Source organism: Moschus berezovskii, chromosome 12, assembly GCF_049115385.1.
Source record: "Moschus berezovskii isolate FMDL1 chromosome 12, NW_MosBer_1.0, whole genome shotgun sequence".
In the NCBI taxonomy this organism is placed as follows: domain Eukaryota; kingdom Metazoa; phylum Chordata; class Mammalia; order Artiodactyla; family Moschidae; genus Moschus; species Moschus berezovskii.
This window is the reverse complement of record NC_142471.1, coordinates 66611895-66627740: the sequence shown is the minus strand read 5'-3', so window position 1 is coordinate 66627740 and position 15846 is coordinate 66611895. Positions and strand designations below refer to the sequence as shown.

The 15846-nt window shown below is 44.5% G+C and overlaps 2 protein-coding genes across 4 annotated transcripts in view; one reads left to right on the top strand and one right to left on the bottom strand.

The window, feature by feature from the left end:
* The window catches only part of DNMBP (dynamin binding protein), a 109915-nt gene extending 104313 nt beyond the window's left edge, over nt 1-5602 (top strand). For all 3 annotated transcript variants that reach the window (XM_055424892.2, XM_088842260.1, XM_088842261.1), the window contains one exon: nt 123-5602. In XM_055424892.2, coding sequence (XP_055280867.2) covers nt 123-308 — 186 coding nt within the window. In that variant the 3' untranslated portion in view covers nt 309-5602. The remainder of the gene's footprint in view (nt 1-122) is intronic.
* A 3912-nt stretch (nt 5603-9514) lies between these two features.
* Nucleotides 9515-15846, bottom strand: part of ABCC2 (ATP binding cassette subfamily C member 2) — a 71619-nt gene continuing 65287 nt past the window's right edge. Inside the window, exons 31-32 of the mRNA XM_055424893.2 lie at nt 15202-15396; nt 9515-12519 (exon numbers count right to left, since the gene is read on the bottom strand). Of these exons, the coding sequence (XP_055280868.2) occupies nt 12390-12519; nt 15202-15396 (325 nt within the window). The 3' untranslated portion in view covers nt 9515-12389. The remainder of the gene's footprint in view (nt 12520-15201; nt 15397-15846) is intronic.

Sequence of the window (15846 nt, the reverse complement as noted above, 5' to 3'; positions counted from 1 at the left end):
TAGGGGCTGCCATATTGGATGGTCCAGATACAGATGGTACCCATCACCCTGGGAAGTTCTGTTGGGTAGCTTTGCTCTCAGATGTTTCCCATTTCCTAACTCACTCTCTCTCCCTCTCACAGGTCTATTTTGCTGTCTATACCTTCAAGGCACGGAACCCAAATGAGCTGAGTGTGTCAGCCAATCAGAGACTCAAGATCCTAGAGTTTAAAGATGTTACAGGAAATACAGAATGGTGGTTAGCTGAAGTCAATGGGAAAAAGGGTTACGTTCCATCCAATTATATCCGCAAAGCTGAGTACACCTGAGCCTGTTCTGCTTCTCACTCAACCTTGCTGCCTTCACTTCCTTCTGCTGAAGGGTTCTGGTATCCACCAAGAGGGCTCCTGCTCCTGAGACACTGGCCCTGCCACATTGCTTAACCGTGGCACAGTGGGGCATAAGTCTTGTTCTCTTCGATTGGGTTGTCAGCCTTGATGCTCACTAGAATCTCTAGAATTTGAAATGGACCCTGGTGCTTACAAGTGATTCAGTGACTGTGAAAAGAGAAGCAAGTCCTGGGGTCAGCCTTTGGAAATGAGGAATTTCCAATCAGAAGACCAGTATCCAATATATGCTAGAAGCTGTGCTATAGCATTAGAAGAAGTTGATGTTGGTGTGCCATATTGAGTGGGGTGGCCCCATGCTCCATGATCAACTGACCAGAAACTAACTTGGATGAATTCTCTGGGAGCCCTTTCAGGCTGCTCCTCTGCATGTGGCAAGAAGTTTGTCAACATTGTACCAAATCTGGTGTTTTCAAACCTCAATGTCTGGCACATATTTGCACACACACCCCTTATTTCTAAATGTCCCTAAAACACTGCCATCTGTAATCTTTTTCTTATTTATTTCACCACATTTCCAGATTGGGCAAAATTCAACTATTGAGTCAGCTAAAAACATTCATTTGGGTTTTTCTGTAAGATCTTATGGAAAAACCCAGACGAACTTTCTGGCCAACCTAGTACTTCTTTCTTCTTTTAAAAAATGTTTAGAATCTTCCTTTCCCCTGAACCTTCATATGAAAGGTTCTCTTCCCATTAGGTGTTATGCTCCACACCTTGCTGACACCATCCCTATATGGTCTGTGTACGATAATGTTTCCTGGCTTCTTTCCTGAAGCTCAATAGCTGATAGACTTTCTTGGGGGAACAGGATTGGCGCTCCCTCTGTTCCCTTCGGGGGATTCCTTCTGCAATGGGCTGAAGCCAGTCCAGCCTAGAGGGAGACTGGGTGCCTCTCCCCTTCCTCCACACTACTGTGCGCAGATGAAGAGACCGTGACGCATGTTTATCTCATTTGAATCTGGGTAGCAGTCCAGAAGTAGCTTATCCTAGACTTGGAAATAAGCATTTTCTGTTTCATCAGCCCCCCCGCTTCAGAGACCATGGTCTACGCCAAACAGAATCTAAAGTGCCTGATTGTACCTCCTCCACCTCAGGAAGATGTTTACTGATCCTAACACTAAAATCCCCCCTGAAGTTTGTATTTGAGCAGGGCTCTTATTATTAAGGTCTGCCGCAGATTGAAAGCCTGCCTTGGAACAGAAAATCATGAATTTTGTCTTGCAAGAAAGGGCATGAAGAACAGCTTACAGTCCTTGCTCCTCCAAATGCACCTTCACCTTTTAAAGTCTTGATGAGTTGGGAGACACCTGGGGGTTCCTTGGCAACCCCGGGGTCTGCTGGTCAATCAGAAGGCAGCAACGCAAGAGTCTGTAGTGAATAGTGTTTATATCTAGAGATGTTTATATTTAAGTAGTTATTTTATAAATAAAAGCATTTTAAGGGCCATAAGTATGTTTTCTTGACTTTCTTCCCAGGTTAGCCTGAACCTTCTCATGTTTCTGGGGGTACCTTCTTGACCTCTTGAAATGAGGCTAAGTGAAAAAACTCAGGTCAGGAATTCCTTTTCAAATATGATTTCAGCAGAAACACTCTATTCTCAAAATACGTCCATGCTGCATTTCGTGCAGTAAAATCCTACCAAAACGTAAGAGCTGGGAATTCTAAGAGGTAAGTATTTCCCAGCCATTACAGATATGGAAACTGATGCACTAGTGCTGAACTAACACGGCAGCTCAAGCCAGGTTGGGTGTGCGAGGGGGGAGAAGTAGCAGGAGTACTGGCCAAGGTGGTGACAATGAAGCAGGTGCCCGAGACTGCTAAGGAATAGAGAACATGGGTGAAAGGTAGACTCTGGAGAAAAATCTTATAGGCCAGCGAGGCTATCTCTTATTTTACAAAGAAGGAAGATGGGGTCCAGTGACATTGTGACCTGCCCAAGTCGTACAGCAAGTTTTTGATGGAGCCTGAATCTAAACTTGGGTCAGGCTGAGCCGTTCCACCTTGTTCTGAGCCAGACTGACTTCAGACACTCAAGTGCATTGTGACCTTGGCAACTTACCCAACCTGGGCTTCAGCTTCCTTATCTAACATAGAGATAATACTTGTTATCTGCCTCATGGGGTTGTGGTAAGGGTGGGATGACTTAATACATGGAAAAGGCTAGGACATTGCCTGGCACATAGCCAACAATAAGCTAGAGAGCCCCGAGGTCCAAGTCAAGGAATTTAGATTTGATGAGAAATGCCTTGTTACCTAAGATTCCTAAGCAGATTGCCTGTTTGTAGGAAAGCTTAATGATAGAGGGATGATTTGAGGGGAGGACAGATCAAAGGTCAGAAAAGTCTAATTTTAAAAAGTTACCTGGCTTGGATTTCAGATTGCTTGTGAAAGGGAAAAAGCAGCAGCATCCTATAAAGATAAGAAATTGGAGAAATGATGGAATCCTTAGCAAAGGGGAGATCATTGGGATGGGAGCAAGTTTATGAGAAGAGAAGTATTGTTTAAACATTAACATGTCTGCTAGGTCTTGCTTTTTCTTTATTTTTCTATAGTGATGTACAGTATTTCAGGTATACTGAAAAATGATTCAGTTATATATCAGATTTTTTCTACTGTAGGTTATTACAAGATGTTGACTTTAATTCTCTGTGCTAATACAGTAGGTCCCTGTTTATCTGTTTTATATATAGTGATGTGTATCTGTTAATTCCATATTCCCAATTTATCTCTCCCCCTCTCCCCTTTGATAGACCATAAATCATTTTCTATGTCTGTGAGTCTATTTCTGTTTTGTAAATAAGTTTATTTTTGTCATGTTGTTAGTTTCCACATATAAGTGGCATGATGTTCATCTTTTTCTGACTTAATAGGATCTTCTCTGGGCCCATCTGTGTTGCTGCAGTTGGCTTTATTTCATTCTGTTTTTGTGGCTGAGTAGTAGTCAGAGGAGGCAATGGCAAGCCACTCCAGTGTTCTTGCCTGGAGAATCCCAGGGACGGGGGACCCTGGTGGGCTTCTGTCTATGGGGTCACACACAGTCGGACACGACTGAAGTGACGCAGCAGCAGCAGTAGTCTATTGTATCTGTGCACCATATCTTTATCCATTCATCTGTTGACGGACACTGGTTATTACCATGTCTTGACTGTTTTGTAAATAGTGCTGCTGTGAACATTGGGGTGCGTGTATCTTTTTGAATCAAGAGTTCTTGTGTTTTGCAGATACATATGCCCAGAAATGGGATTGCTGGAACATAGAAAAGCCCAATTTTTGTTTCACTGTTTATTTTTAAGATGACAAATGGAAGTTTAAGGAAGGTTTAAGGAAGTAGCTCTAGACGACACAGCTAGTAAATGGCAGAGCAGGGCTGCAAGGCCTGGGTTCTCCCATTTACTGCATGTACCATAAGTAGGATGAGGTGCTGGCCAGGCTGCAGGCTGAGCCGCCTGTGCCTGGGTAGTGCAAACCAGACAAGGTAGGTTTCCTTAGTGAGTTGTCAGTCCATGGCTGATGAAGTTCATGAAGTCCATGCCAGGAAGTTCTCTGGGTTCTGCCTGGAAGGGCAGCTGCGTGTCTCTTCCCTACTCAGCAGGCTCCTGTCCTTGCTAGCTCAGGCTGCCCCCTACCTTGCCAGGGCTCTGGTAGAGGTTGCACACAGGACGAGCAGCCGCTGCTGCTGCACTGGGAGAACAAGGGCTCCACCTACTGGAACTGTAGCCAGGCTCGCTTATCGTCATCTTCCTCCTCTGTGTCCATCGTCAGTGGGGCTTGGTCAGGCTGGGAGGCTACTGGATGCTCCTCCCAGAGCAGGCCGGGCTGTGCTCCCTTGCCAGTTTACCGTCCTGTGCATCCCCTCAGGTGAGGATCCTGCACATTTCCCCCTATTTTTTAGTTTGTTTCAGGAACCTTCATACTGTTTTCCATAGTGGCTGCTGCTGCTAAGTCGCTTCAGTTGTGTCCGACTCTGTGCGACCCCATAAACGGCAGCCCACCAGGCTCCCCCATCCCTGGGATTTTCCAGGCAAGAACACTGGAGTGGGTTGCCATTTCCTTCTCCAATGCATGAAAGGGAAAAGTGAAAGTGAAGTCGCTCAGTCGTGTCTGACTCTTCGCGACCCCATGGACTGCAGCCTACCAGGCTCCTCCATCCATGGGATTTTCCAGGCAAGCGTACTGAAGTGCCATTGCCTTCTCCAATAGTGGCTGCTAGGTCTTACCTTTCTAAGTGTGGTCTTCAGACCAGCAGCATCACCACCCGTGTAACCTGGGAGCTCACTGGAAATGCAGGCCCCACCCTAAACTTACTGAGTCAAGGTTGCAGGTGATTTGTATGCATGTTAAACTTGAGAAGCACCCGTGTAGGCTGTTTTTTTAAATAGAACTTTCTACTATTGGAAAGTCACTCAGTCGTATCCAACTCTTTGCTACCCCATAGACTGTACAGTCCCTGGAATTCTCCAGGCCAGAATACTGGAGTATTTCCCTTCTCCAGGGGATCTTCCCAACCCAGGGATCAAACCCAGGTCTCCCGCATTGCAGGCGGATTCTTTACCAGCTGAGCCACAAGTGAAGGAAAATTCCATGGACAGAGGAGCCTTATAGGCTACAGTCCATGGGATCGCAAAGAGTTGGACACGACTGAGCAACTTCACTGTTGGAAAAGTGTGTATTAGTCGCCCAGTTATGGCTGATTTTGCAACCCCATAGACTGTAGCACACCAGTCTGCTCTGTCCATGGAATTCTTCAGTCATGAATACAGGAGTGTGTTGCCATTCCCTTCTCCTGGGGATCTTCCTGACCCAGCGATCCAACCCAGGTCTCCTGCATTGCAGGCAGGTTCTTAACCATCTGAGCCACCAGGGAAGCCTACCATTGGAAGAGTAGGAATTACACCAAAAAAAAAAGAAGGAAAGGGTGTCATATGTTTCTGATACAACAGGCATTTCCAAATCCGGTTTGCCTGCTTGCTTCCTGTCATGAATGTGCTCCCTTTCCTGCCTGGAGGCAGCTCTTGAGTGATGCTTTCTCCCAAGTGTCCTCGGAGAACAGGGAGTGATGGTGGGAGCCTCCTGTCATCTAAAGTGTGTAGATTTCAGATCTCCCTCTCAAGATTATTGTGAGAACAAATAAGATGATTCTGCAAATTTTGTGAACTGTGAGCTCTAGAATTACATGGTTTTAATAAAGATTGAATTTTGTTTCACTCTTTTAATTAACTGTGAAGCTGGAACTCTGTGTCCATTCTGTTTCAGGGTTAGGAGTACAAACAGGCTGTAAAAGAACAAAGTTGTGCTCTGAATTGTGTTTCACTTGCAGAACTTCAGCCCTAAGAAACCTTGAGTATCATATAACTTGCTCCTAAATCATCTCTCTGGTCATTAGAGGATTTTTTTTTTTTTTTTTTAGTTATTTTTGGCTGTGCTGGGTCCTTGTTGCTGCTTAGGCTTTCTATAGTTGTGGCGAGTAGGGGCTACTCTCTAGTTGGGGTGTGTGGGCTTCTCATTGCAGTGGCTTCTCTTGTTATGGAGCATGGACTCTGGGGCTTGCAGACTTCAGTAGTTGCAGCTCCTGGGCTTCAGAGCACAGGTTCAGTAGTTGTGATGCGTGGGCTTTGTTCCATGGCATGTGGGATCATCCTGGACCAGGGATCAAACCCGTGTCTCCCACATTGGCAGGTGGATTCTTAACCACTGAACTGCCAGGGAAGCCCAACTCACAGGATTTTAAACTCTCCCATCTATTAGTACATCATACTGTTGAATCTCTCACATTTCACCTGAGCTGGGTAAAGTGGACGGTTCAGTACCACCAAGCAGGCTCATCTCTCCAATCTCTAGTTGGCATTGTTTCTTTTCACGCAGCCCACTGTGATTGTCAGGGGAGCTCCACAGCAGTGGCTGTGTGTATCAGTATGGGAGTTTTCTACAACAGATTGCTGCCCTTACAAGCTGCCTAGGAGTATCTATTCCTTACCACCACTCACAGGTGACCTGAAGGAGCAGACAGTGCTTTCCCAGAGGTAAGGCATGTAGTGGCAGAAGCAAGCAGTGTCTCCACTCAGGAACATTTCTTGGGAGCAAGCAGACTTGTGGGGGTCTACAGAATCAGCAGGACTGTGTCACAAGGGCTAGCCGCCTGTCTGGGTGTGCCCTGGGACTCCGAGAGAAGTCATGCTCTAATCTTTCTGCATGGCAGCCCTTCCCCAGGTCCAGGACCAGCAAAGCTGAAAGATCCCTGATCTCTCATGGTGGTCACCTCCTGTCATCGGCATCACTGTGATTCTTGAAAAAAGGACCTTCCTGCAGCCTCTCAGATGAGATCAAAATTTTACCTCCAAATAGGATTAAGCTGAATAAGATCTTTGCAATTTGATAGAAGGGGTGAGAGCCATGAGCATTGAATTCAATACCCACTTCCAGCTGGGCTTTAAAAGGTAGCTTTTTTTAATGTATATTTGCCCCGGGTCTCAGTTGCGGCAGGTGGGATCTTTGATCTTCTTTGTGACACGCGGGGTCTTTAGTTGCAGCATGCAAACTCTTAGTTGCAGTGTGTGGGGTTTAGCTCTCCGACCAGGAATCGAATCCAGGCCTCCTGTATTGGGAACACGGAATCTTCACCAAGGGACCAGTTCCTTGGACCACCAGGGAAGTCCCTCGCTGTACTTTAAAGATGACATAATTCTCTACCAATTCACACTACAGTGGGATTCAGTGAAGGTCAATGAATTATTAAACTGACTTCAGTTATAGAATATTAGCAATTTTATCAGAGCTACTTGGACTTATGATATTGTATTAGCTTCATATTGCTGCTTTAGCAAATTACCACTACTTTTAATAGTGTAAAACAACAAATTTATTGTCGGTTCTGGAGGTCAGAAATTTGAAATCAGTTTCATTGGGCCAAAGTCAAGGTTAGTAGGGCTCATAATTTATGGAGTCTTCAGGGGGAAATCTGTTTTCTTGCCTTTTTCCAACTTCTAGAAACTGCCTATGTTTCTTGGTTTCTTATGGTCTTTTTCTCCGTCTTCAAAGCCAGTGGCACAGCATCTTCCAGTGTCTCTGTTCCTGTCATCACATCATCTTCATTTCTTACAAGGATCTTTGTAATAACACTGGGCTCACCTGGACAATCTGGCATCTTATCCTAATCGCATCTGTGAAGTCCCTTTAGTTGTGTAAGGTAAATCCTTAAGGTTTTGAAGATTCAGTCATGGGCATCTTTGGGGACCATTCTATCTGCTGCAGGTATGGAGCCACGTGACATTTTTGAGGCAAAATATCTGAGACTGGAAACATTATCCAGTCCAAACTACACTGTTGATTTTAGAGAAGGAATTTGCAAACCTTTTCCATAAAAGGTCAGATAGTAAGTACTTCAGGCTTTTTAGGCCAGAGAGTCTCACAACTTCATTGTAACACAAAGCTGGTATAGAAAATACAGAAACAAATAAGCATGGTTGTGTTTCGAAAACTTTATTTATAAAAATAGTAGGCCCAATTTGGCCCTTGTGCCATACCCCTAACTCTAGGTTCCAGTAAAACAAAAGGATTCTGTTCAACCCATTAACACTAAAGCCAAGTATGCAGAAAACTTTAGATGTTTTAATGAAGGAAAATGAAAAGCTAGCCAAAGTGGAATTGTTTACAGATTGGAACTAATAGATGCATCAGCCCAGCAGATGTTTATGGAACCAGGAGGCATTTTTATGATGCCAGAATGTAAACCCTGACAAACCAGATCACAGTGACCTGCTGCTGGGTGCCAGCTAACAGAGGAGCCAGCAGTCAAGGGTGTTAGCACCAGCACCAGGGGAGACAGCTGTGCTCAGAGGTACAACCAGAAAATACCTTGACAGTCTGTATAGATGGACACCAATAAGGTTGTTCCCCAAAGAGGAACAAGTGGCTGTGAACTTGAGCAACAAATAAATGTTCCAAAGACTGCTGCTCCAGTGGAACCTGACATCCACAGGACAAGTGGACCTGAAATCAGCCGTCATCAGGCAGAATGGCCAGATGGCTGTCATGGCAAGGACCAAGGTGACTGTCCATTCAGGACACTACCAGTCAAGGGCTTGACAGAGTTGAAGAAAGGAAAACTATTCTTCATTCAGTGAGAACCAAAGTAGTCTTGAAAGAAATACTGTATACTCTTTTCTTTTTTTCCCCTTTTTTCTACTTCTTTCCTAAGCAGTTGCTTTTTATACTGAAACAGTTGAATTCTATAGCATAACGAATTACTTGTATACAAAGTAAAAAGGAATACTATGAAAATGGAGTGTTCTTACAACCCAATTCTTTCCTGCATTTTTACAACTTTTGTCTAGTCTTCAAACGCTGTGAAATCTTTCCAAAAGCCAGTTTAGCATCTAATCTATGTGGAAAACATAACACATTGATAGTTGAATATGGTTTTTGCTAACTAAATCTAAGCTGTAGCAGTTTAGGGATCATCAGTGTTTGTGTAATATCGTTTGCTAATTTTTAAAGTCACCAGTGTGCATCAACCCTGTTGCTATATTTTTATAAAGATTTTTTTGAAAATCTTTATAATTTTTTGATTAAAAAAAATGAGGACCTACTATATTCCAGCCACTGGAGATACAAATCAGTAAGAAGTTGTTTTCAAGAGGCTCACAGCTTAGCAGAGAAATGCAAACCGAAAATTGTCTAACAAAATAATAAGTTCAGTAAAAGCAAACTAAGTGTGCTGGGGAGCATTATTTAGTTGTAAACAACAGCCCCCCAACTCGTTAACTTAAGCAGAAAGGAAGTTTTCAAATGATAGTACGGAGCTCACTGACCCTCTGGGAGGGTAAGAAAGCCAGTTTGAACCCTGGAAGCCAGGAACGATGCTCGCAATCACAGCGCCACTGTGCCCACCTGTAGTCCCACCACTGCTACCCCTGGACGACCACAGTGAGTGTTACTTTAGCCAGGAGAGAGTCCCCTGCCCTTGTGTCTCCAGCACCTGAATCAGCGTCTGGCACAGGTGTATCAGATTAGGGGAACCTCGTCACAGGGCCGCACCCAGGGCTCCCACCCAGAATCTTAAGTTGGAGGAGTCCATGGAGAACTGACTTTCAGATTCAGAGCCGCCCCACAGATTGAAAATCCACTGCAGTGCTGAAGCTAGCCTGGGGGTTGAGAGGAGAGGGACTCAAGGAAGGCTCTCAGGAGATGACTTCTTACTGAGTCTTAGTGAGTTAGAGGTAATCATGGGATTCCAAGCAGAGGGGATAGAAAAGGAAAAGGCTAGAGTCAGACAGTAATTGTGTGTGTGTGGGTGGGAGGGGTGCGAGCGGATCCTAAAAGTGTTTTAATGTCACTCGAGCTTAACATGAGATTGGATTGGATGTTAGCTTTGTTATTCCATATTAAGGGATTTTAACTTTATTCTGGTTGCTATTGAATGAGGGGTTTAAGCAGAGGAGTAACCTGGTCAGTTTTTCATAATAGATCACTCTGGTAGCTGTGGGTGGGTGTATCTGAGGGAAACAGCCCTGAAGGCAAGGATGCCTATGCCCTTAGCCCAGGATGGCAGTGAGGAGAATCTGAACCATGGCAAGAGCAACAGGGGTGCAGCTGGAAGGACTTAGTGGCTGACTGATCAGGAAAGAAAACCTGAGAGTGCTACACAGGTTTTCATTTTGTAGGACCGAGTGGACAGTGATGTCACCGCTGGAGTTAGAAAGTACAGAGGAAATAGAGGACCTGTCAGAGTAGGGTGATTTGCGTGTCAGATGCCTGAAGGATATCCAGGTGATAATGCCAAAAGCAATGGAATATATGAATCTCAACACTGGAGCAAAAGAGGCTAGAAATGAGAATCACATGCATAGAAGTTGAAACCAGAGTGTATGAAATCAATTTTGGAGAAAATAGAGGAACTGGGGGAGGCGGGTCAAGGACAAAAACAGGGACATCTTAGTGCTTCAAGGACAAGCGAAAAAGAGGACTTCAGGAGGCAAGCAGGAAAGAGTGATCGTGGTAAGTGGGTCCAGAGTGCGGACTGGGTTACAGAGTCCTGGGCCAACAGAAGATTTTGAGGAGAGGTGTCATCACCAAAGGTTTGGATCCAGGCTGCTCTGGTTCCCACCACCTTCACCGAGTCTGAGTCAGCATGACTGAGAAAAAAGACCGCTTCCCCTCTCTCGTATCTGCATCCACAGGAGAAGGTAGATGAAAAACCCTCTCCCGTTACAGGAGAAAAAGGAATCATTAGATCAGATCAGGAATTTGGTTTCTGGTCCTGCCTCTGCCATGGACAAGTTTTGATTGTGGATCTCATATAACCACTCTCAGTCTGGTGCTTAGCTGAAGAATAAGAGACTTGGACTGTATTATCTCCAAGGTTCGACCCATTTGGTTAGGCAAGAGACGGAAATCATAGGTTAACAGAACAACATAAAGAATTGTTAAATAAGCATTGGAGAAAGGGCCAAAGAGAAGCAAGTACCAGAGAGCTAGCAAATGCAAAAGCAGACATGACCCATAGTACCGTGGAAACAAAAAGGCAGAGGTTGGAGGCACTAAAACTGAAACCCAGACTTCCCAGAAGGGGGCACTGTTCGGCAGGTGCTGTCATGACCAGCCTGGTTTTATGAGTGTTAGAAAAACTGCCGCTGTGGGGAAACAAGCATTGCTAGAGTGATGCTCATGGGAACAGCAAATAGTAAACGAGTCTCTTCTTAATCCTGCCTCCCAATTGTCCAAGTCCCTCATTTAGGAAATGTAAGTCTCCGAGCATCTCAGTCAACAAATGGCTACATTGATGAATGAATAAACATCTTCCAAAACTGCATCACTGAAATGGAGGTAAGGAATATGTTGAACTCAAAATAATGTGACACAAAAAAGCCTGGAAGGAGAAGGGTCATGTGTCAAGGCTCCCAGTGACTTCTGAAACCTGGAGACCTTGACGTTGTGCAAGCTGGCACTCACACAGGATTGTGGTCTGAAGTCCCACCAACCATGTTTGGAACCTCTTGGTGGAGTATTTAACTCAAATTGCTTCTGGGTAACGCCCCCAGGTGGCAGGCTGGAACGTTCACAGTTCCTCTTAAAGAGAGCTCAGATTCAATTCAGACCTCAAAGCATGTCCATGGGTAAAATGCTAACACAATATTGCAAATCAACTATACTTCAGTTTTTAAAGAAATGCTAAGGAGATTGAGCAGTTTAAGGTAAAGGTTCCCAGGGCATCCAAGAAGATAAAGCAGTATGCAGAAGAACCAGCAGACACCACGTATGGAAACCTCAGTAGTAACCAGGGAAATATACATTTGAAAAGCTCAAGGAGATACCAGTTCACACTCATCAGGTTGGGGGGGGGAAAGTTTTAAATTTGCATTACCTACTAGATGCATTTAAACCTATGCATACCTCCCATTGCTATACGTTCTGCCTAACTCTTAACATGTGTCTTAGGAGTTGTGTACCAGAATGCTCACAGCAGTACTGTTCATAACAGGAAAAACAACAAACCCTGGAAATCACCCCACTGCTGACCAACCTAAATTGGATAAACTGAGGCCTATTCACATACTGCTGTACTCCAGAGCAGTGAATGAAGCAGCCTCACTACGTGCTTGGACGTGGATGAATCTCAAATATAATATTGAACAAAAGAAGCAAGAATACATGCAGTGTGAGTCAGGCTATTCACATTAAGTTTTTTTAAAAAGATGTATGTTTAAGGAAAATGGTAAGACCAAAATGAAAAGCAAAGGAATAATTATCACAAAATTCAGATGGTGGTTTCTCTGGAGAAGGGTGGGTGGGTAGCAAGGAGGAATGATCAAAGTGGAATCATCAGGGGGTTTCTGATGTTGCTGGTAATACTGATTTTTTTTTTTTTAATCTTAGTAAGGACGTAGGTGCTCACTTACGATCCTTTTTTAAAACATACATTTTGCACACACTTTTATATGTATGATATGCTTCACAAAAAATAAGAAATGATCTAAATAGTCCTCTAACCCATAAGACTTGCCCTCAGAACGTTGTACTGTTCGTATTTTCAATGCCAGCTTCTTGGGCCATAAAATAAAAGGGACCAGGGTTTTTCAGCAGTTCTTCAGGGCTGCCATACTCTACAATCTTCCCACTGTCTAGGACCATTACCCTGAAACAGAAAAGAAAGTCTTAGAAAGCAGCATCTCAAACCTTGGCGTTTTTAAGAATAACGAGGACTTATTAAAGTAGTGGAATTGTTACCAAAGTGATTGCCCCAGAATCATACCCCTGCCCCTCCCTTGAATGGAAACCAGTTGTTCTTATCTAAGTTTCAGGAGGACACTGCAAAGAGAAAAACAAGAACTGGTTAGAACCAACTAGACCTAAGGTGGTGAAAGATTTTATTTCCAGTAGACCTTGGGTCTCACTCTGTGCTCACTGTAATATATTATTGTTGTTGCTCAGCTGCTAGTTCAGTTCAGTTCAGTCGCTCAGTCGTGTCCGACTCCTTGCAGCCCCATGAATCACAGCACGCCAGGCCTCCCTGTCCATCACCAACTCCTGGAGTTCACTCAAACTCATGTCCACAGAGTCGGTGATGCCATCCAGCCATCTCATTCTCTGTCGTCCCCTTCTCCTCCTGCCCCCAATCCCTCCTAGCATCAGACTCTTTTCCAGTGAGTCAACTCGTCACATGAGGTGGCCAAAGTATTGCAGTTTCAGCTTTAGCATCAGTCCTTCCAATGAACACCCAGGATTGATCTCCTCTAGAATGGACTGGTTGGATCTCCTTGCAGTCCAAGGGACTCTCAAGAGTCTTCTCCAGCACCACAGTTCAAAAGCATCAATTCTTCGGCGATCAGCCTTCTTCACAGTCCAACTCTCACATCCATACATGACCACGGGAAAAACCATAGCCTTGACTAGAGGGACCTTTGTTGGCAAAGTAATGTCTCTGCTTTTTAATATGCTATCTAGGTTGGTCATAACTTTCCTTCCAAGGAGTAAGCGTCTTTTAATTTCATGGCTGCAATCAGCATCCTCAGTGATTTTGGAGCCCAAAAAAATAAAGTCTGACACTGTTTCCACTGTTTCCCCATCTATTTCCCATGAAGTGATGGGACCAGATGCCATGATCTTCATTTTCTGAATGTTGAGCTTCAAGCCAAACTTTTCACTCTCCTCTTTCACTTTCATCAAGAGGCTTTTGAGTTCCTCTTCACTTTCTGCCATAAGGGTGGTGTCATCTGCATATCTGAGGTTATTGATATTTCTCCTGGCAATCTTGATTCCAGCTGGTGCTTCTTCCAGCCCAGCGTTCCTCATGATGTACTCTGCATATAAGTTAAATAAGCAGGGTGACAATATACAACCTTGACGTACTCCTTTTCCTATTTGGAACCAGTCTGTTGTTCCATGTCCAGTTCTAACTGTTGCTTCCTGACCTGCAAACAGGTTTCTCAAGAGGCAGGTCAGGTGGTCTCGTATTCCCATCTCTTTCAGAATGTTCCACAGTTTATTGTCCAACTCTTCGCAACCCGATGGGCTGACTGCAGCATGCCAAGCTTCCTCCTTCTTCCCTGTCTCCTGGAGTTTGCTCAGATTCATGCCCAATGAGTTGGTCATGCTATCTAACCATCTCCTCCTCTGCTGCCCACTTCTTTTGCCTTCAGTCTTTCTGTTGGCATCAGGTGGCCAAAGTATTGAAGCTTCAGCATCAGTCCTTCCAGTGAATACTCAGAGTTGATTTCCTTTACGGCTGACTGGTTAGAATTAGCATATGCTAAATGATATACCTACAAGCACCTGAGAAGGACAGTTGCTATGACAACAACCGGAAAAGCCCAGAAAGGACTGCAAAGGCGGGTTGCATTAGTTTGGCTCCAAACCACAACCTTGGTCTCAGATAAGTCATGAATATTCCTCCCACTCTTTCCAATTCTTTCCCTTTCTACCTCAACTATCCTATATAATTGGTGTCTTTTTGGGGGTTGAGAAAGTTGATTCGCCAACTAATTTCCACTTCTCCATTCTTTGGCCATTGAATAAAGCTTATGCTGTTTCAGCCTTAGCATCACTTTTGTGATTGACTGGGAATCTGAGCAGAGAAAGAACCTCCTCGGCCAAGACGAGGAGTCTGTGGACTAGGACACTGGCACAGGTTAAGGTGGCCAATTTGGTGTTAAACAGTATGTTTATTCATTCCAGGCTACAAAGGAGCGAGGGTGAACCACAGCCATCTGCATCAACACAATTGGATTCTGTGTGGAATACTGAACAAAATAGTATAGGAATATATGCAGTATGTCTATTCATGTAAGCTTTTTTCTTTTTTTAAGGTTACACATTGTTTAAGGATCAATTCAGTTCAGTAGCTCAGTTGTATCCAACTCTTTGCAACTCCATGGACTGCAGCACGCCAGGCCTCCCTGTCCATCACCAACACATTGATTTAAAAAGGGAGTCTATTCTAATTTCAAGATTACTGACATTATCCCCATTTTCAATTGTCAGAGATAGAAGGAACAGAAAGATTCTGTTTACCAGGGAGCAGCTGAGACCCTATGTAGTCTGAAAGGTCTCCGGATCAACATCTGCCACTCCTGGCTTGGACCTCCACTGCCCATACTTGACTAATAGTTACACACAGTTTCCCATTTTACCTTCAAGACAGTTCCCTTAACCCTGTCGGCCTGATGTATAATTTTGGGCAAATTACTTGAAATCTCTCAGCCTCTATTTCTTCACAGTAAAATGCTGGTGGTTAAGCCTTCTGTAAAGATGTCTCACAACTGCTGCTGTCACTGCGGACCACGGTTAAGCCAGGCCATGAGGCTGTCTCCTTACTCACTTGTCACTGTCCATGATGGTGTGCAGCCGGTGGGCAATGGTGATGGTCGTGCAGTGGGAGAACTCAGTTTGGATGGTCGTCTGGATGAGCTGATCTGTCTCTAGGTCCACCGCAGCAGTGGCCTCGTCCATGATCAGAATCTTGGATTTCCGAAGCAGAGCCCTGGCCAGGCACAGTAGCTGCCTTTGCCCTATGCTGCAGCAATGGAAGAAACCAAGCATTAGCCCCTCAGGACCAAGGAGTAACCAGGTTTGAGGGTCTGAGAGGGTACATTTCACGTTCCAGATCAGACTTTCAAAACCCACACACCTCTATTCCGTTAGAATGCCTTACCCTCTTCCACTAGCTGTTCATTGTTGCCAAGGGCAGTGTTTTCCAAACCTTTAATTAATTAGAAGACTCACCACAGGTACTTAATTAAAAAATTCATACTTCTGGTCCCCATTCTGAGAATGGGGAGGAGCCTGGGAATATGTATTTTTTAAATTTTTGTTGGAGTATAGTTTGTTTACAATGTTGTATTAGTTTCTGGTATACAGCATCGTGAATCAGCTAGACATATACATATATCCCCTCTTCCTTGGATGTCCTTCCCATTTAGGTCCTCACAAACCTGTGAGGACTGCACAGGTCCCTGTGCTGTAC